Source organism: Taudactylus pleione, unplaced genomic scaffold (genome assembly GCF_031769625.1).
Source record: "Taudactylus pleione unplaced genomic scaffold, aTauple2 ptg000180l, whole genome shotgun sequence".
In the NCBI taxonomy this organism is placed as follows: Eukaryota; Metazoa; Chordata; class Amphibia; order Anura; family Myobatrachidae; genus Taudactylus; species Taudactylus pleione.
Window position 1 is genome coordinate 130365 of NW_028284582.1, and position 17061 is coordinate 147425.

Sequence of the window (17061 nt, forward strand, 5' to 3'; positions counted from 1 at the left end):
TTAGCAGAAAAAACCTTGCAGTCAATTGGATATGCCCATAGAGATGATATTGGAAGCCAAACTATCTTATGAGCTCATCTAAAGAGTGTATAAAGAGAGAATAAGAGAATAGGAGAAGTACTGTACGAGAACAGAACCTTGGGGGACATCTACTGGTAGAAGAAGTGGGGGAAAGTAGAGTCATGAAAGGAGACAGAATGGTCAGAGAAGGAGGAGGACAGGCAGGAGAGGGCAGTATCACACAGACTGAGGGAGTGAAAGATTTGCAGGAATACATAGAGGGTAGGGTAGGTCAAAAGCAGCAAATAATTCAAGGAGTAGTGGTCCTTGGATTTGGAAGCAAAGAGATAATTGCTGACTTTAGTGAGGGCAGTTTCGGTGGAGTGGAGAGGACGAAAGTCAGACTGAAATGGGTTAAGAAGGGAGTGGGAGGAAAGAAAGGTGGCTATAGACAATCCTCTCAAGGAGTTTGGAGGTAAAAAAGAGGGGAGAGATAGGATGGTAATTATAGAGATAATCAGGGTTAAGGGTGCGTTTAAGAATGGGTGAGACAAGGGTATGCTTGAATTCAGAGGGACAATGTCTGATGAGAGGGAGAGATTGAAGAGATGGGAACAGGCAGCAGGAGAAAGTAACCATAGAAGGCAATAACTTGCTTCTTAGCGCTTGCAGATCTTTCACCTTTAGACCTTTATCGCACTAATACCCCTTTCAGACTTAAGCCTAAGACCCGGGTTTTTGCTCGTGAACGCACATCAACCTGGGTCTGGCGTAAGACTGAAAGGTGCAACCCGGGTTTACAGTCCCGAGTCCTCGACCCTGCTCGCTAGCAGGGTTTTTCCCGGGACTTGCAACCCAGATAGACGATCCAGCTCGAGTGTGAAAGGTGCGACCCAGGTCTTGATGACCCGGATCATCCCTTAGACAAACTGATTGGCCGGGGACAGCACCTGCTGAATGCCAGAAGACCCGGATCACTGCAAGACCCGGGTCTGGTGTGAAGGATGACCTTGGTGTGAAAGGGGTATCCCAGGTTCAACCTGTGCTCGGTGTCCTGGGTCCGAGCAGGGTTGAAGCCGGGATTTTATGTCTGAAAGCAGTACAAAGGGCCTATTCAATTAGCCGCATGTCCATGTGCTCAGTGAAATTTTTATGAAGCCCACTCCCGGTTCAAATGCACGGCATGTTGCGGATGATGCGTATTAATTTGGGAGTAAATTACCTAAGTAAAGTACATGAAAGAGTGGGGAAATCATCCTGAACCCAAAAAAAGTGTCAAATAAGATAGCCAGACAGTCACTGTTAGCGGCCATATGCAATGTATTAGAGGCAGCTACATGGTGTCACATGGCTGTTTTTTTTTTTATTAACCTTTATAAATTATGGAAAATTGACAGCCAGCAGGTGTATTTCAGCCAAAGGGCCTGATTCAGAGCCGCTCGAAAGCGGCCACTCGTTCGTTCCGAGCGATGTTTGCACAACTGCGCATGCATACGGATCGTAATACGCATGCGCGAACCAGTCAGTGCGGCCGAAAATCGTTTGTTCGCTAAATAGCGAATGCCTGCTATTTTGAGTGACATGAGGAGGCGTATGTGGGTGGTAACAGGGGAAGGTACTTGAAAACGGGGAGTGGAGATCAGAATGCAGGTGTGCTTAAAGGTCAAAACGGGCGTTTTATGGGTGTGCATAATTAATACAGCAGCGTCATTGACCACGTCACTGGGTTATTTTATAGTCAGAACTGCTTGCAAGATTGTGGTAGGAAAAACCAACCACAAGAATAGCGAGCAGTTCATACGCTGGTCGATGTACTCGATTAATCTAATAAATAGCGGACATGACGTAGGATGCGAGCGGCCAGGGGGCGTAGTTTTCCAAAAAACGACCGCAAGTTTTGTTCGCTCGTTCAGACCTAGAGGCGTGAACAGACCGCAAAGAGCAAACGGTTCATTTGAATAGCCATCCCTTTTTTCTGAACGAGCGAGTGCAAATAGCGTCTGAATCAGGCCCAAAGTGTCTAGATTATTTTGGGCACATTAATGCGTCTCTATAGTTATTTGTAAGTGTATACATACAAATTTGTAAAAAGTTGAAAAAAAATCAAAACAAAACACTTGCAATTCCCACCTACATGTTCAAAAACCCCTTTCCCGCGTAAATAAAACACCCAACATACATGTCCCACATAATGTATACCTTTACATACATGTCCCACATCATTTACACCCCAACAGATATGCCCCACATCATTTTACCCATTTTTCAGCTTTTTATAGAAATGCACCTGGAAAAGGACAGGTCTTTATTGCCAATATTTTCCGATATAAAAACCTCTAAATGCATTATTATTATTATTCATTGGGAGGGGTGTCCCAGGGGTCCTGACATATTTGCATTAAAATAAGGATTTTCCCTATTGTCACCTAGTCTGGAGCTGCAACTAACTCCCATTGAGACCTACGTTAAGATAAAGATGATTTTTAAGTAATTCCCAGTCAACCCCCAGCTAAGTGAATCAGCCCCTAAACCCTTATAAGTATGGTAACTGAAAGTTACCATACTTAAAAATACAAAGTACATCTCTCTAACAAGCAGACATCTTGGCATTTAATGACAATACAACATCAAAAAAATTACCTGGGAGATTCACTTCCATCAGGTATTTCATACACAGTATATTAGGATGATAATAGCACTTTTCTGTTATGGGTGGGAATTGAGGTAATTCTAACAGGATTCCAAGGCCTTTAGACAAATCCATAATCTCATTGTATACTGGGAAGGTCTGTGGGAGACACAGGATGAAACGGCTTTAGTGTATGATGCCACTCAGATAACATAATAACAGGAACAAAAGATATAAACAAAATACATGAACTATACTGAGGTATAAGACACATGTAAGTTAATTAATTATAACAAGAAATAAATCTGGATTTATTGGTATAAACATTCCCCCACTGACTTTGCTGACTAGTTGGGGTGTCTTAGGTGCCCAATTAAAGTAAAAATATTTATTCCTTGCTCTAATGAGTGTGTCATATATGCTGTCCATTAGCTAGAGCCTGGCTGAGTGAATGGTGCAATAGAAATCAGAGTGAGGCCTAGCTGCTTTTTTAGACACAAGGAGCTAAATGTACGGAAGCCAATCCCAGGTGTTTTTTTTTTTTTTTCCCAATCCCGGCATTCGGAATTGAAAGCCGCTCAATCCCCGTATACCTGGGATTATGTTGGTCAATGGGGAGGGCGGGTGTGGCTGAAGGGGCGGGCCGGCGTGGGGCTGTGCAGCGTGACCTCTGATGTGACATCACGCTGCGCACAGGCAAGGCAGCATCTGAGCAAGTGCTGCAGGTGCTCACGCGGGATGTAGTTAGGATGCCAGCGTTGAAATCCCAACAGTGAAAGACCGGCATGGGACTAAAGATAGGTGTCTAAATACCGACGCCTAACATTAGCCCCACGCAGAAATACCAACGCCTGGCATACTGAACGTGGGTAACCCGGGCGTCGGGAGCTGTTAGCCGTGGCGGGGGGAGGGTTAGGTTTAAGGACTCCCGGGGGGACTTAGGGTTAGGCACCCCCCCAGAGGGTTAGGCTAGGGAAAGGGGGGGTTAGGCACCACCAGGAGGAGGTTAGGGTTAGGCACCTCCCCAGGAGGGTTAGGTTTAGGGAGCGGGGAGGGGGTTAGGTTTAGGCACCCCGGGGGGAGGTTAGGGTTAGGGGGGAGAGGGGAGGGTTAGGGCACTAACTTACCCTAGTCAGGATAACATCCACTGGGTTTAGGTCCGGCAGTATTACATACCGATTCCCTCAGCGCTGCCCGGCATAAAAAAAACCTGTGCTCACTATTCTCGAAAAATACCGGGATTGGAAGCTTCAATCCCAGGATTCAAGTCCTGGCAATTTTAGGGCAAAATCCCGGGATCCTGCCGATCCCGATTGGACTCCCTAGCTAAATGTAATAGGGTCAGAGTCTGGCAATGTGCGAGTTTAGTGCTAAACTCACACATTTTCCCAAAATCGCAAATGTAATAGGGTGTGGGAACATGCAAACTCGCATGTTCCTTACGATCCTGCAACGGCAAAACTCGCAAATGTAACAGGGTGCGAGTTGTAAACTGGCACCTAAAATATTACCAAAACTCATAAAAAAAATAGACCTGCTTCAGATCTGTGTTTAAAAAAAAAAAAAGCCATAGAAGTGTAAAATTAAAAAGGGGGGTTCCCCCCCTAAAAGCACAACCAGCACCGGGCTTTTCTGAGCCAGTACTGGTTGTAAAAATACAGTGGAAAAAAAAAAAATTAGGAGTCCCCCCTTATTTTCATCAACCAGCACCAGATTCAGTGAGCCAGTCCTGGTTGTGGAAATGCAGGGGACAAAATGAGTAGGGGTCCCCCGTATTATCCACAACCAGCACCGGACTCATTCTAGCAGGGGTGTAATGCCACAGTCGTGGAACCCACATAATGGGGTCCCCCGGCCAAAGCATTATCACCCAATGCTAGTCAGCCCAGGCCGAGGATCCCTTTTCCTGGGCACCCCAGGCCTGGGCTGATAGCTCGGGTTGATTGTGTGAAAAATAAAATAATATTGTCCTTTACAGGAGAATTAGAGGTCCCAGCTTGTACCTCTAGTTAACCTGCAAAAGAAATATAAAAAAACCACAGGACACAGACACCGAAGGTTTTATTATGTTATTACACATGCAAATCACTCACTCACTACATACTTACCTTGTCCCTAGCGCCGGTCTGTATGTGAGACGTAGACAGTAATGTATGTGGGTGGTTTCATAGGTAAAAAAAATTTGTACCAAGTTTATGATTAGATGGCACATGACTAATTCTACTGATCATTCATTTGCCTACTCTGTAGACCCTAGTCATCTTGCGATACATGCTGCTTTCCTACATTATATGCAATCAATAAGCAAGGTAATAAAAGAAATAAAATGGACTGAAATTTCTTGTTATAAAACAACAAATATGAATAGGTTTTGTAGAATTGTTCTAATTATTTGAAATAAGGGTATTCCCATTTTTGAGAAATGTTTGGTTTGAAATCGGGCCTGATCTCATGATGGTCAGCAGCACATGGTGGAACGTAATTGGCTACAGCATCAACCACTTAGAACTTTATGCCAATAACACTGATGCAATTAACCTCTGACGACCAGGTTTCTCCTTATAGAGAGATATGACAGCCAAACCTTTTGTGTCAGAATAATATATTTTAAACATTGCAGAAACTTTTGTGTTTATCACCCCTGGTGTAAGACCATCATCCACTATTTAAGGCACAGTCTTCGTAGTTTTCTGTAAGTGAGATCACTACTGAACTTCACTACAGAATGTTTAATCAGTCACATCACTCTCTGTACCAGTGGAGCTTATGCTATGTACAGTATGTGCATACAGTGCATCAGGAAAGTCTTCACTGCGCTTCACTTTTTCCACATTTTGTTATGTTACAGCCTTATTCCAAAATGGAATAAATTCATTTTTCTCCTCAAAATTCTACACACAATACCCCACAATGATAATGTGTAAAAAGTTTTTTTGAGATTTTTGTTAATTTAATTTAAAAAAAAACCCTAAGAGATCACACGTACATAAGTATTCACAACCTTTGCTCAATACTTTGTTGATGTATCTTTGGCAGCAATTGCAGCCTCAAGTCTTTTTGAATATGCCACAAGCTTGGCACACCTATCTTTGGGCAGTTTCGCCCATTCCTCTTTGCAGCACCTCTCAAGCTCCATCAGGTTGGATGGGGTACAGCCATTTTCAGATCTCTCCAGAGATGTTCAATTGGATTCAAGTCTGGGCTCTGGCTGGGCCATTCAAGGACATTCACAGAGTTGTCCTGAAGCCACTCCTTTTTTATATCTTGGCTGTGTGCTTAGTGTCGTTATCCTGCTGAAAGATGAACCGTCGCCCTAGTCTGAGGTCAAGAGCGCTCTGGAGCAGGGTTTCATCCAGGATGTCTCTGTACATTGCTGCATTCATCTTTCCCTCTATCCAGGCTAGTCTCCCAGTTCCTGCAGCTGAAAAACATCCCCACAGCATGATGCCGCCACCACCATGCTTCACTGTAGGGATGGTATTGGCCTGGTGATGAGTGGTGCCTGGTTTGCTCCAAACATAACGCCAGGCATTCACGACAAAGAGTTCAATCTTTGTCTTATCATGGTCTGAGAGTCCTTCAGGTGCATGTTGGCAAACTCCAGGTGGACTGCCATGTGCTTTTTACTAAGGAATGGCTTCCATCTGGTCACTCTACCATACAGGCCTGATTGGTGGATTGCTGCAGAGATTGTTGTCCTTCTGGAAGGTTCTCCTCTTTCCACAGAGGAATGCTGTAGCTCTGACAGAGTGAGCATTGGGTTCTTAGTCACCTCCCTGACTAGGGCCCTTCTCCCCCAATCGCTCAGTTTAGACGGCTGGCCAACTCTAGGAAAAGTCCTGGTGGTTCCGAACTTCTTCCATTTATGGATGATGGAGGCCACTGTGCTCATTGGGACATTCAAAGCAGCAGATATTTTTCTGTACCCTTCCCCAGATTTGTGCCTCGAGACAATCCTGTCTCGGAGGTCTACAGACAATTCCTTGGACTTCAAGCTTGGTTTGTGCTCTGACATGCACTGTCAAGTGTGGGGACCTTATATAGACAGGTGTATGCCTTTCAAAATCATGTTCAGTCAACTGAATTTACCACAAGTGGACTGCAATTAAGCTGTAGGAACATCTCAGGGATGATCAGTGGAAACAGGATGCACCTGAGCTAAATTTTGAGCTTCATGGCAAAGGCCGTGAATACTTATGTACATGTGATTTCTTAGTGTTTTTTGGTATTCAATTTGCTAAAATCTCAAAAAACTTTTTACACGTTGTCATTATGGGGTATTGTGTGTAGAATTTTGAGGACAAAAATGAATTTATTCCATTTTGGAATAAGGCTGTAACATAACAAAGCCATTAATACAGCTGGAGGTCATTCCTTGGACAGACGTCCTGGTCGTACAAGGTACTATTTATCCACAATCAAGTTACATTTATATACATTAAAGTACAAAAGAGGTAAAAAGCAGCTTATCTGGATGTATGGAAAAAAGTATTTTTCTGCAGAGTTCATGAGGTAATGGACAACCATTACCAACACGTTTCGTCCAAAGACTTCATCAAGAGGACGAGATGCGTTGGAACTGGTTGTCCATTACCTCATGAACTCTGCAGAAAAATACTCTTTGCCATACATCCAAATAAGCTGCTTTTTCACCTTTTATATATTTTTTTATTGTACTATTTATTGCCTCTGGGTTTTAGCTATATGTTTTTACTGTTCTTAAATACATATTTGAGAAGAAGCCTGTATATTTTTTAAGGCTTTTATCTATATACTTGTCTTATTGTTTGTTTCTGAATAAACTGTGATTTTTTTCTATATTTATTTGCACGTGCACTCTTTCACTCATATGGTTTATATAGACACATTTAACACTGAATGTTATTAGTTCATTAAGGTCACAGCTTCACATTTAGCAAAGTAGTCGCTATACAGTCAACTCAGTTCGTATCTATCGTTTGCTAATACTTTTACCAGTATTTTAATATTGACCTAGAGCTGATGCCATAATACTTTAGGCTTAGTTTGCTGTTAATTTAAAACTATTTCCATATCACTAATTAATATTATTGGCGCCGTACCCACCTATTTCTTTGCTTTGATTTATATAATTATATATACTCATACATAGGGTATATTTGGCCCAGTGCCTTCTCTAGAAAGAAGAAACTTCCATGTACAACGCTGGGAACAGAGCGGCAGTCAGAGGCTGTCAACTTCGTGGAACAAATGGTGATGTTTAATGATCAACATTTCGGGGTACGCAGCCCCGTCGTCAGTGTACAATCAAAAACCGTGTAAAGTGCACTGATAAATAAAAACCCACACAATGTACATGTCCACTGGTGAGGGACTGATGTGAATGACTGAAAAATTCTATATAAGGCTCTGTGGAATGTGTGTGCGGTTTATATAGAACTTTTTAAAAATAGATAATAAATATCAGTCCTCCCTTATTCTCAGGTGAACAATTAAAGTTACACAATTAACTTTCTCCATTAGGAAATTAATGGTGCGGTACAGACGTTGTTCAATCTCCCGGGTGTGTTGGACGATCGATATCGATCATCCAGCACACCACCAATACACCAACGACTATAATGGCCCGCGATCGTCCCTATAGTAACCTGGTCAATATCGACCAGGTTGGCCTGTATGCACGGCGATGTTCGATATCGACCATACGTGCCCGCGCATCGCAGGTCGTTGGTGGGCGAAAAATGCACGATATGAACGATAACGATATGATCGATATCGTTCATATCGTCCATTTTAATTGTAGAGTGTGTACACAGCTTAAGCCATGGAGAACATGTTAAACCAAATGCCTGTATTTACTATCTACACCCACTCAACATAATCCTGAGATTTTCAGTGCTGGGTGCAGATAACGACAATAAATCTGTATTATAGAGGGCTGCATTTAGAGGAGAGCCGATCTGCCAGTATACAATGGATTATTATGATGGATTTGTCTTCTAGAAACAATGTAAACTATGCTATGTAAGCACATGTAATATGACAAGATGAGTGCACCAAATTACCAATCACTCATCAAGTAATGGGGTGTGGTGAGCATACTTGCTGTATGCCCCTGGCCTTCTAAGAAACACGCAAACGGTGACATTTATGGGAAGATTTATCTACTAAAACACATGCAGACCATGTTCTGCCGAAATATTAACAAGTGTTCCTGTAAACAGTTAAAGTATATTGTTTTAGATCTTTTGTAACAAATACATTGAGCGTTTCTATGTATTTGCCACGCGTTTCACCTTGCCAATGCCTAGACCTGACAGTTATAAATGTGTGCACCTATTTTATACTGGGGGAAAAAAAAAGGCACAAACATGCAACACTTATTACACAGGTAGAATTGGCATACATAGAATTGAGGTCTTACCAATCCCTTTTTAATAGAAATATGGTGTTTATTGAAATAAAAATATACCCGGGAGCAATAATTTATACAATATATAAGACACTCACTATGCAGCCCTTCTGGACCACAATTGTGGCCCCTCAGAAACTTACTGGCCTTGGTTATAGTTAATCCATGCACTCATAATTGGCCTAGTTTGCAACTCTCTTATACTTGTCAGTACCTATTAGTGGCTCTCGAACAGTTTCCAGTGAGTAGGACCATACATGAGCTCTCCTGGTCACCAAGGAGAAAAGTAAGTAGTTACCAGGGTGCACTCGGACCAAATTCATTAATAGTCAACAACAGCTCACCATTTACAAAAGGTAAAGCTTAAAAAAAAAAAATAATAATTAAAAAAGGATCTACAAAAGGGGAATGTTTTCTCCCTCCGACTAGCAGAATAATGGATCGGCCTGGTCCCCGCGGAAAACGCATTCGTTAGAAAGGTTCTGTCTCTTGGTAAGAATATTGATCTGATTGTTGTCACTATTTTAGTGATGACAGTGCTCATCACTAGTGATGACGGTGGCTGATTATTAGTCCCCCCATATCCCGGTACAGTAAATATTCTCATCAGGAGAATGAAGTGTTAGTGAAATGCCAGTAAACAGCAGAATACCTGGACATAGGACCCTCACTGTTCTGCAAGTTTAATGCAGCGCCTTATAAGGTAAAAATGTCCTCATTATTTACATTAGAATTTAAAATGTTGAATTTATACTGTTGGTCTTTAGAATGGGAATAAGTGAGATGGATTACAAAGATGGAAACATAAAGACCAGATCTATGTCCAATCTGTGGGTGGCCAGACTTTTCAAACTCGGGCAAGCATGCTCAGGGCCAAATAACTGGATCCTATGGGGCACAATTAATCCAGTTCAAGCTGTCTAATCACAGATATTGCTAAATGAGATTTCAGTCATCTCCAATTGAGATCTGGTTGATCCTGATAAGATGGTGATTTATGCCACACACAGCAACATAAGACAAGTTCAGGGTAAGTCCAGCGTCCAAATCTCAGAGTATTAGCAGCCAGTATAAAGATTATATGTAAAGCAAACTCTGAGAACATACATACTACACACCCACAAAAAAAATACAAAAATGTATATATATATATAATATATATAATATATATATATATATATATATACACACATACACACACACAACGTATAGAAGGCGGTGGCACTCATCAAGAGTAATATCAAAAAAGGGTCACAGACCGTTAATGGAGTTACTGTTAACAGTCTGTGATACTTTTTTTTTTAATATTACTACTGACGAGTGCCACCGCCTTCTATACGTTGTATTCATCTCATTGAGGAGGGCACTATTTGGTATTGTGGAAGAGTGCTAAGCCTGTGCTGTGTGTGTATATTATATATATATATATATATATATATATATATATATACACACCGTATATATATATATTTTTTATATAAACATTTTTTACTGTTGACTTAAGGTTTCCTGAGTAATGTATCTATAGGCTGCGCTCACATACCTTTTTGGAATATGCTCTTTATAACAATTGCTAATAATGATAATCAAAAAAAGTATTCCCTTGAAAGCGATTTGCTCCAGTTGTGGTTTATTCTCAATTAATTTACTATCCTTTGAAATCTTCCACAAAAAAATAAATAAAAAAATACTATGCACAGCCAACCACAAAACAACATGCTCAGTTTCTGTCCTTTCATTTAAAGAATAAAAACAGAAAACAAACTTTTCATTGTTGTTTTTTTTTTGTCCCGAAGTTATAGGAAAGCGAACAGAGACATTCCTTATGGATTGTAGATATATAAGCCTACTGTATTATGGACCTTTATGTGAACCTTTACTATGCTAATTATATATTGAACCTTTCCCCCCCTCCACCCCCCTTTCAGAATGGAGTTCAATACACAAAAAAAACAATCCTTGAAATGCTGGGAAAAAATGTTTTATAGAAATCTCACAAAATATACCGGGGTTTTGTTTTCTCGATTAGGTCATACCTGAGACAAGTAAGGACAAGCTAGAGTTTCTGTTACACAACAGATTACTCCCAGCTAAAACCTGAACACAATGAGGCTGCCAGACATTTCCTGCTGTAATATAGAAAGTGGGAGAGGCTCACCCAGGCCTACAGTGGGCTTCCCAAGTATATGCTCACAAAATCATAAAGCAGCTTAGTGTATCTGTGTCACTGGACAAACGCCAGCTGGTGACTATGGGCAAATAATACTCAATGCTCTATTGCCCGTATTCAATTGCAGGCGAAAAGTCCGGGACTTTTCGCCTTCTGGACTTTCAGCCTACATCGTGTGTTTTTGGCAAAACCCTTTCCGCGCGCGGACGCTTTTCGCCCTATTCAATTCCAAAGGATGCAAAAACGGCACCCGGCAAAACTTGAACAAGTGGAAACTACTCTCAAAAATGGGAAAATCAGCCTGACACCCCCAAAAGATGCACTGACATGGGGGATCACTATGGATACTACCAAATTGCCCTGCTGGAGGTATTTGGGGTATTTAAATGGTCTCAATAGGTGCTGTTTAGCGTATTTGCATAAGTCGTGAATAGTTTTAGAAGTTTTTTTTTTTTTTTTAGGAGAAATTAACTATTCCCAGTAAATTTGGGGTACCTGAAAACGGGGGGTAGCATATTTAAAAGTTGCTAAAGTGAAGTTTTAAAAATCGTGAAAAATCCACTTGCCGCAAGCACTTGCAAACTTAAAAACGCCTGGTGCATACTTGGGGACCCCCACCGGAGTCTATTTCGCTAGTTTTTAAATGTGTCCCCCAACTTTGAGCTTTTTTGTCCCCAAAATGTAAGCACTCTTTTGGGGTGTTCTGAAGTATTTTTAAAACTTTTTTTTGACACAGTTTACCTTTGGGGGGCTGTCCCAAGGGTGCCGGGTGGTTTTCCGACGTTTGCACCCTAAATCCCAGTTCTGCACTTTTTTCCGCCTGCTATTCATAGGCTAAACTTCGCCGGGTCCATTGCATTGACTTTTCGAATCGGCGTAAAATATTTGGAATTGAATACGGGGATAAGTTTCCGCCTGGCGAAATGACGTCACCCGCGATACTTTTTCGCCGAAACAGACTTTTCGCTTTTAATTGAATACGGTCCTATATATCATCCATCACCATCTCTCTATGAATAAGCCACTAACTGGCTACAGACACTAGAGAGACATTGCTGGATGGATCTGAAAAGCCACAGCTGCTGTAGAACCGCATGGGTATCAATGATTGGTGCATCATTAAATAGTAAAGAAAAAAACATTGACGGTTATGCCTGAATAACACTGGGTGCATGTACCAAAGTCTGCCCAATGTGCTGCTTTTACAAATATATGGAAGTGGAGATGTTGAAGGTAGTATAGGGAGTAAGGGAGCGCTCTATCTTCCATCAGTCTGGGACAGGCAGGGTGAAGGGCAATTGCACTGAGGAACTGGCTTGCTGTCTCCAAACTGCCAGAAATTCTCAGACTTAGTGGTCTTTGCACTAAGCCTTGAGGAGTGAAAGTGGAGAGAGATAAAGAACCAACCAATCAGCTCCTAACTGTCATGTTACAGGCTGTGTTTGAAAAATGGCAGTTAGGAACTGATTGGTTGGTACTTTATCTCTCTCCAAGGGTTTATACATCTCCTCCACAGGGTGATAACCAGAGATATCCTGGCTAGTATGAACGGGCCATGCTCATTGTATTGCATTGGATATATAAATATTTATTTCTATTGTACAGTAGGGTCCAGCGCCTATTTTTGATAGGCAGCAGGTGGCTGTTAATCATTCATATATATTTAAATATATTAACAATTATCAGTGCCATATTTCTGTGTATCTTTGATTATACTGAATAGGCTGCTATATTAAACTCTCCATATTAAAGTATGTAACAGAAAGGCTAGAGATATCACCAGCGCCATTATTACATTTATCTTGCCTAAAGCCTACACGCCTCTATGTAACGCAGATAAACCGTGTCAGATCTTACCCCACCAATAACAAGACCCTTTTTGCATATTACATTGCTGCCACTTCTATGCTTCACTATAGACATGGTATTCCTCGAGTAACAAGATACGTTGCCATTATGCCAAACATTAACGTCAAAGGCTCGACCATGAGACATTTTCCCAGATAATTTTAGGACAAAAAACCCCCCAGAGATAAATACATTCAAATGGGATCATTAGTATCATTTCCCTGCATTGGTTATATGGCACAATGGGGTAGATGTATTATAGCGGCACTTACCGTGCCGCTATAACGCTTCCCGCTTCGCCTCTTTACCAAGGCGAAGCAGGAAGCACTACCGATGAGATGTATAAACATCTCATCGGCCGGAGAGGGGGAGCGTTAACTCCCCCCTCTGGCGCTACCCGCTAGAGACAGCAGCGCATCAGCCTAGTGCTGATGCGCTGTGTCTCTTCCCGGCCGGCTCCACTGAGCATGCGCAGCATCTCGCAAGTATCGCGAGATCCCGCGTGCAGCCTGGAGCCGACAGCAGGGACAGCGCCGATAACGACAGCTACAGCCGGCCGAACGGTCATACGTTATGACCGTTCATACATAGCCCTGCCGTCGGCGCTGCTATCTTATAGATAGCAGCGCCGATAATGACAGGGGCGCATAGCAAGTGATGTCAGTGGGAGTGCTCTCGGCTCTGATATAGAGCCGAAAGCACTCCAGGGCTTGCGGCAACGAGACCCTACCACAAGGGTCTCGTCGCAAGCCTGATGGTCGCGATGGTCTTGACCATCGCGACCATCTTCCTGGCCACTCGCTATAGCTGTGGGTGGTCACCCACAGCTATACGAGCGGCCAGAAGGCCGCTTTAAAATTAAGAAGGGCGGCCCTGATTCAGAGCGAGCGCTCTGTCAGAGCGTCCGGCTCTGAATCAGGGCCACAGTTCAATTTGAATGGAATTTTGCTATTTTTGAATACCCCCCTTATACTCCTTTTCCACCAAAATTCTGTGTCTGCCCCGGAGTTGGAACAAAGTTCCTATCCGGATCAGACCCGGAATTTAGCCGGCGCCGACTCGGGATATTTCCGAGTCGGCGCCGCTCACACCGGAGTCGGGTCTGCAAAGACCCGGCTTTCCCGGTGTGAAAGTGGACGCTTGGAAATGACGTCATCTCCAAGCGCCACTGAAGCCAGACCAATCGGCCGGTTTGCAGCGCACTCCAGGTCATCGTGACCCGGAGTGCGCTGTTCTCACAGCAGGGGTTCACGGGCTACGCCCGTGTTAAACCCTGCTAGTTACCTGGGTTGGATTGCCGGGTCACTCGACCCAGCGATCCAACCCTCTCCCCTTTTACACCAGGGAGCTGCCCGGGTTATCCCTGCAATAACCCGGGTTTTAGCTCCGGTGTAAAAGGGGTACAAGTGTGTTTTCATCAGTAAATAGATCTTACTAACTGCTTTGGGGCTCATTTACATTTGGATGTAAATCAATTTTATGACACGCCCCTCAGATGTAGCAGTACACGCCCACTGTAACGTGTGCCCATAGGTGCTGCTCTCACAATCTCCCTGAAATTATTTTTCAAAAGTAGGCAAGTACAGTATGTGCTGCGGTAGGTAATTTGGTAGCTGCCTACAGGGACAGCTGATCTTTATTCCAGTGACTTAATCACAAGCACTCTAATTGCTGACAGGTGTATGCTAATTACCTTTGAACAGGTTTTTGAAGGTGATTAACTGAACGTTGCTACAACCCCATTATGAAAGAGTGTGCACCATTATGCAAAGGTATTGTAGGTTCAGTATTTTACCTTTCTTCCACTAAAGCTTCTCTCGTTATCACTTGCAATTTGTTGGTTTTATGGTCACATCCAATTCTGATAGAGGTCTGACATGATGGATCTGGATTTCAGTCTTTTACATCTCAAAACCCAGAAATGTCATAAAGGGCGTATAGGCTTTTTATATCCTCCACAACAAATTTTTGGATACCCTCAAAAAGTTATTGCAAGCATTTGCGCCCAGATGTGGAATAACAACCTAAATCTTTCACAAGGTTGCAAACTTCATATATGTACAAACTTTTATTTAACATTCGGCAGAATTGAAATTCAGAAATAAAGAATATATGGGGAGATGTATTATAGCGGCACGTATCGTGCCACTTTGAATTTTCATACTTCGCCTCTTTACCGAGGTTAAGCAGGAAACAGTACCGGCGCGATGTAATAACATCTCGTCTGCCGGAGTGGGGGAGTTTTCACTCCAGCGATCCCTGCCAGCCTATGTTGTTGCGCTGTGACTCGCCTCCTGGCTGGCTCCACTGGGCATGTGCAAGATCTCACGTGCAGCCCGGAGATGGCAGCCGCCGCAGCCAGGGAGTGCGTTGTCCCTGCTGTGGTGTTAGGTCAACGACAGCTGCAGTTGTCGAAATCAATAACTGCAGCTGTCAGCAAGGTCAGTGCCACTGTCCATTCATACATAGCGCACCGATATTATAGGCAATCTTGTATCGTCCCTGTCATTTACCACCCAACCCCACATTAATACATGGGGGAGAAGCAGTATCAGCGCACATAACGTGCACCGATACCACTAAACCCCCATATCGCCCGTTAATACATCTCCCCCATAGAGTAAATTCAAACGGTATCCAAGGCTTTATAATATTTATGTAGGAACAACGATAGAGATGGTGAAGATGGTTTGGAGAAAAGAAAGTTTGTGTAAAATAATTCAACAACAGTGTTCTCTATCAAGCCAACAAGGTTGGTGCAGTGGTTAGCATTACAACCTCACAGCCCTAAGGTCATGAGTTCAAGTCCTAAATAAGGCAATATCTGTGTATGTTCTTTCTGTGTTTGTGCGTGTTTGCTATGGTTATCTACCACACTCCAAAAACATACTAGTAAGTTAATTGGCTTCTGACAGATAAATGTACCCTAGTGTACGTGTGTGGGGAATATAGATTGATAGATTGATGCTCCACTGCGGCAGGGAATGGAATATTCTCTCTAAAAAGCGCTGCAGAATATGTGTGCGCTGTATTTTCATTTATCCTGCAATCACTAGGACTCCAATAGTGCTGGAAGTCAGGGGGGGCAATTCAATGGTTGTGTGGGTGGTGATAATTAATGGGTGCCCAGTGTTGCAATTCAATTTTTCTGGGCGCCCATTAATTATCGCCGTATTCACGCCCTATTAGACCGGCTAAACATGTCTAAAGTCCTTGCTAGGGCACCCTAACCACGGGTTTATCGCACATTTTTGCTCGCACCCTCCTTGGTGAAAGCATAAATGCCGGCGCCGATGACTATCGTGCCCGAACGAAGCAATAAAATAGCCGCCCTGTAAACAATTGAAACACACCCGCCACTGAGCTTGTACCTGCAGGAACTGTCGGGAGGAAGACTATGCCTATAGCAGCCTATCCTCCAGAATAATCAAATAATAATAATAATAGCATGTTCGGGCGATGATAGATGTCAAAAACGACCAGCGGGCGCGCGCATCGCTGGTCGTTTTTGATATTAAACTGCTCGATTTGCGCCCGATTAACAAGCGATTGAACGATAACAATGTCGTTATCGTTCAATCGCATAGTGGATACGCGGCATTAGTCTCTCAGTGCAATTGACCTTCACCCTCCCCAACCCAGACTGATGGAAGATAGAGCGCTCCCTTACGCCCTATACTACATTAAACATCTCCCCTTTCATATACTTGTAAAAGTAGCATATCGGGAAGACTTTGGTACATTCACCCAGTGTTATTCAGGCGTAGCCGTCAACTGTGTAATCGGTCTACTTTTAAATGATGCGCCAATCATTGATACCAAAGAGCTTCTACAGTAGCTGTGGCATTTCAGATCCATCTAGCAGTGTCTCTGGTGTGTGGCTTATTCATAGAAAGGCGGGCTGATACACCAGCTGGCATCTGCCCAGTGACCCAGACACACAACGCTACTTTATTATATTAGATGTAAATATACCGGGAAAGCTCACTGTAGGCCAGGGTCAGGCTCTTTCTCTCTGTCTGC

At 42.9% G+C, this 17061-nt stretch overlaps 1 protein-coding gene across 1 annotated transcript in view; it reads right to left on the reverse strand.

The window, feature by feature from the left end:
- The window catches only part of TAF1B (TATA-box binding protein associated factor, RNA polymerase I subunit B), a 101464-nt gene that overhangs the window by 41800 nt on the left and 42603 nt on the right, over positions 1–17061 (reverse strand). Inside the window, exon 9 of the mRNA XM_088476005.1 lies at positions 2641–2788. Coding sequence (XP_088332131.1) covers positions 2641–2788 — 148 coding nt within the window. The remainder of the gene's footprint in view (positions 1–2640; positions 2789–17061) is intronic.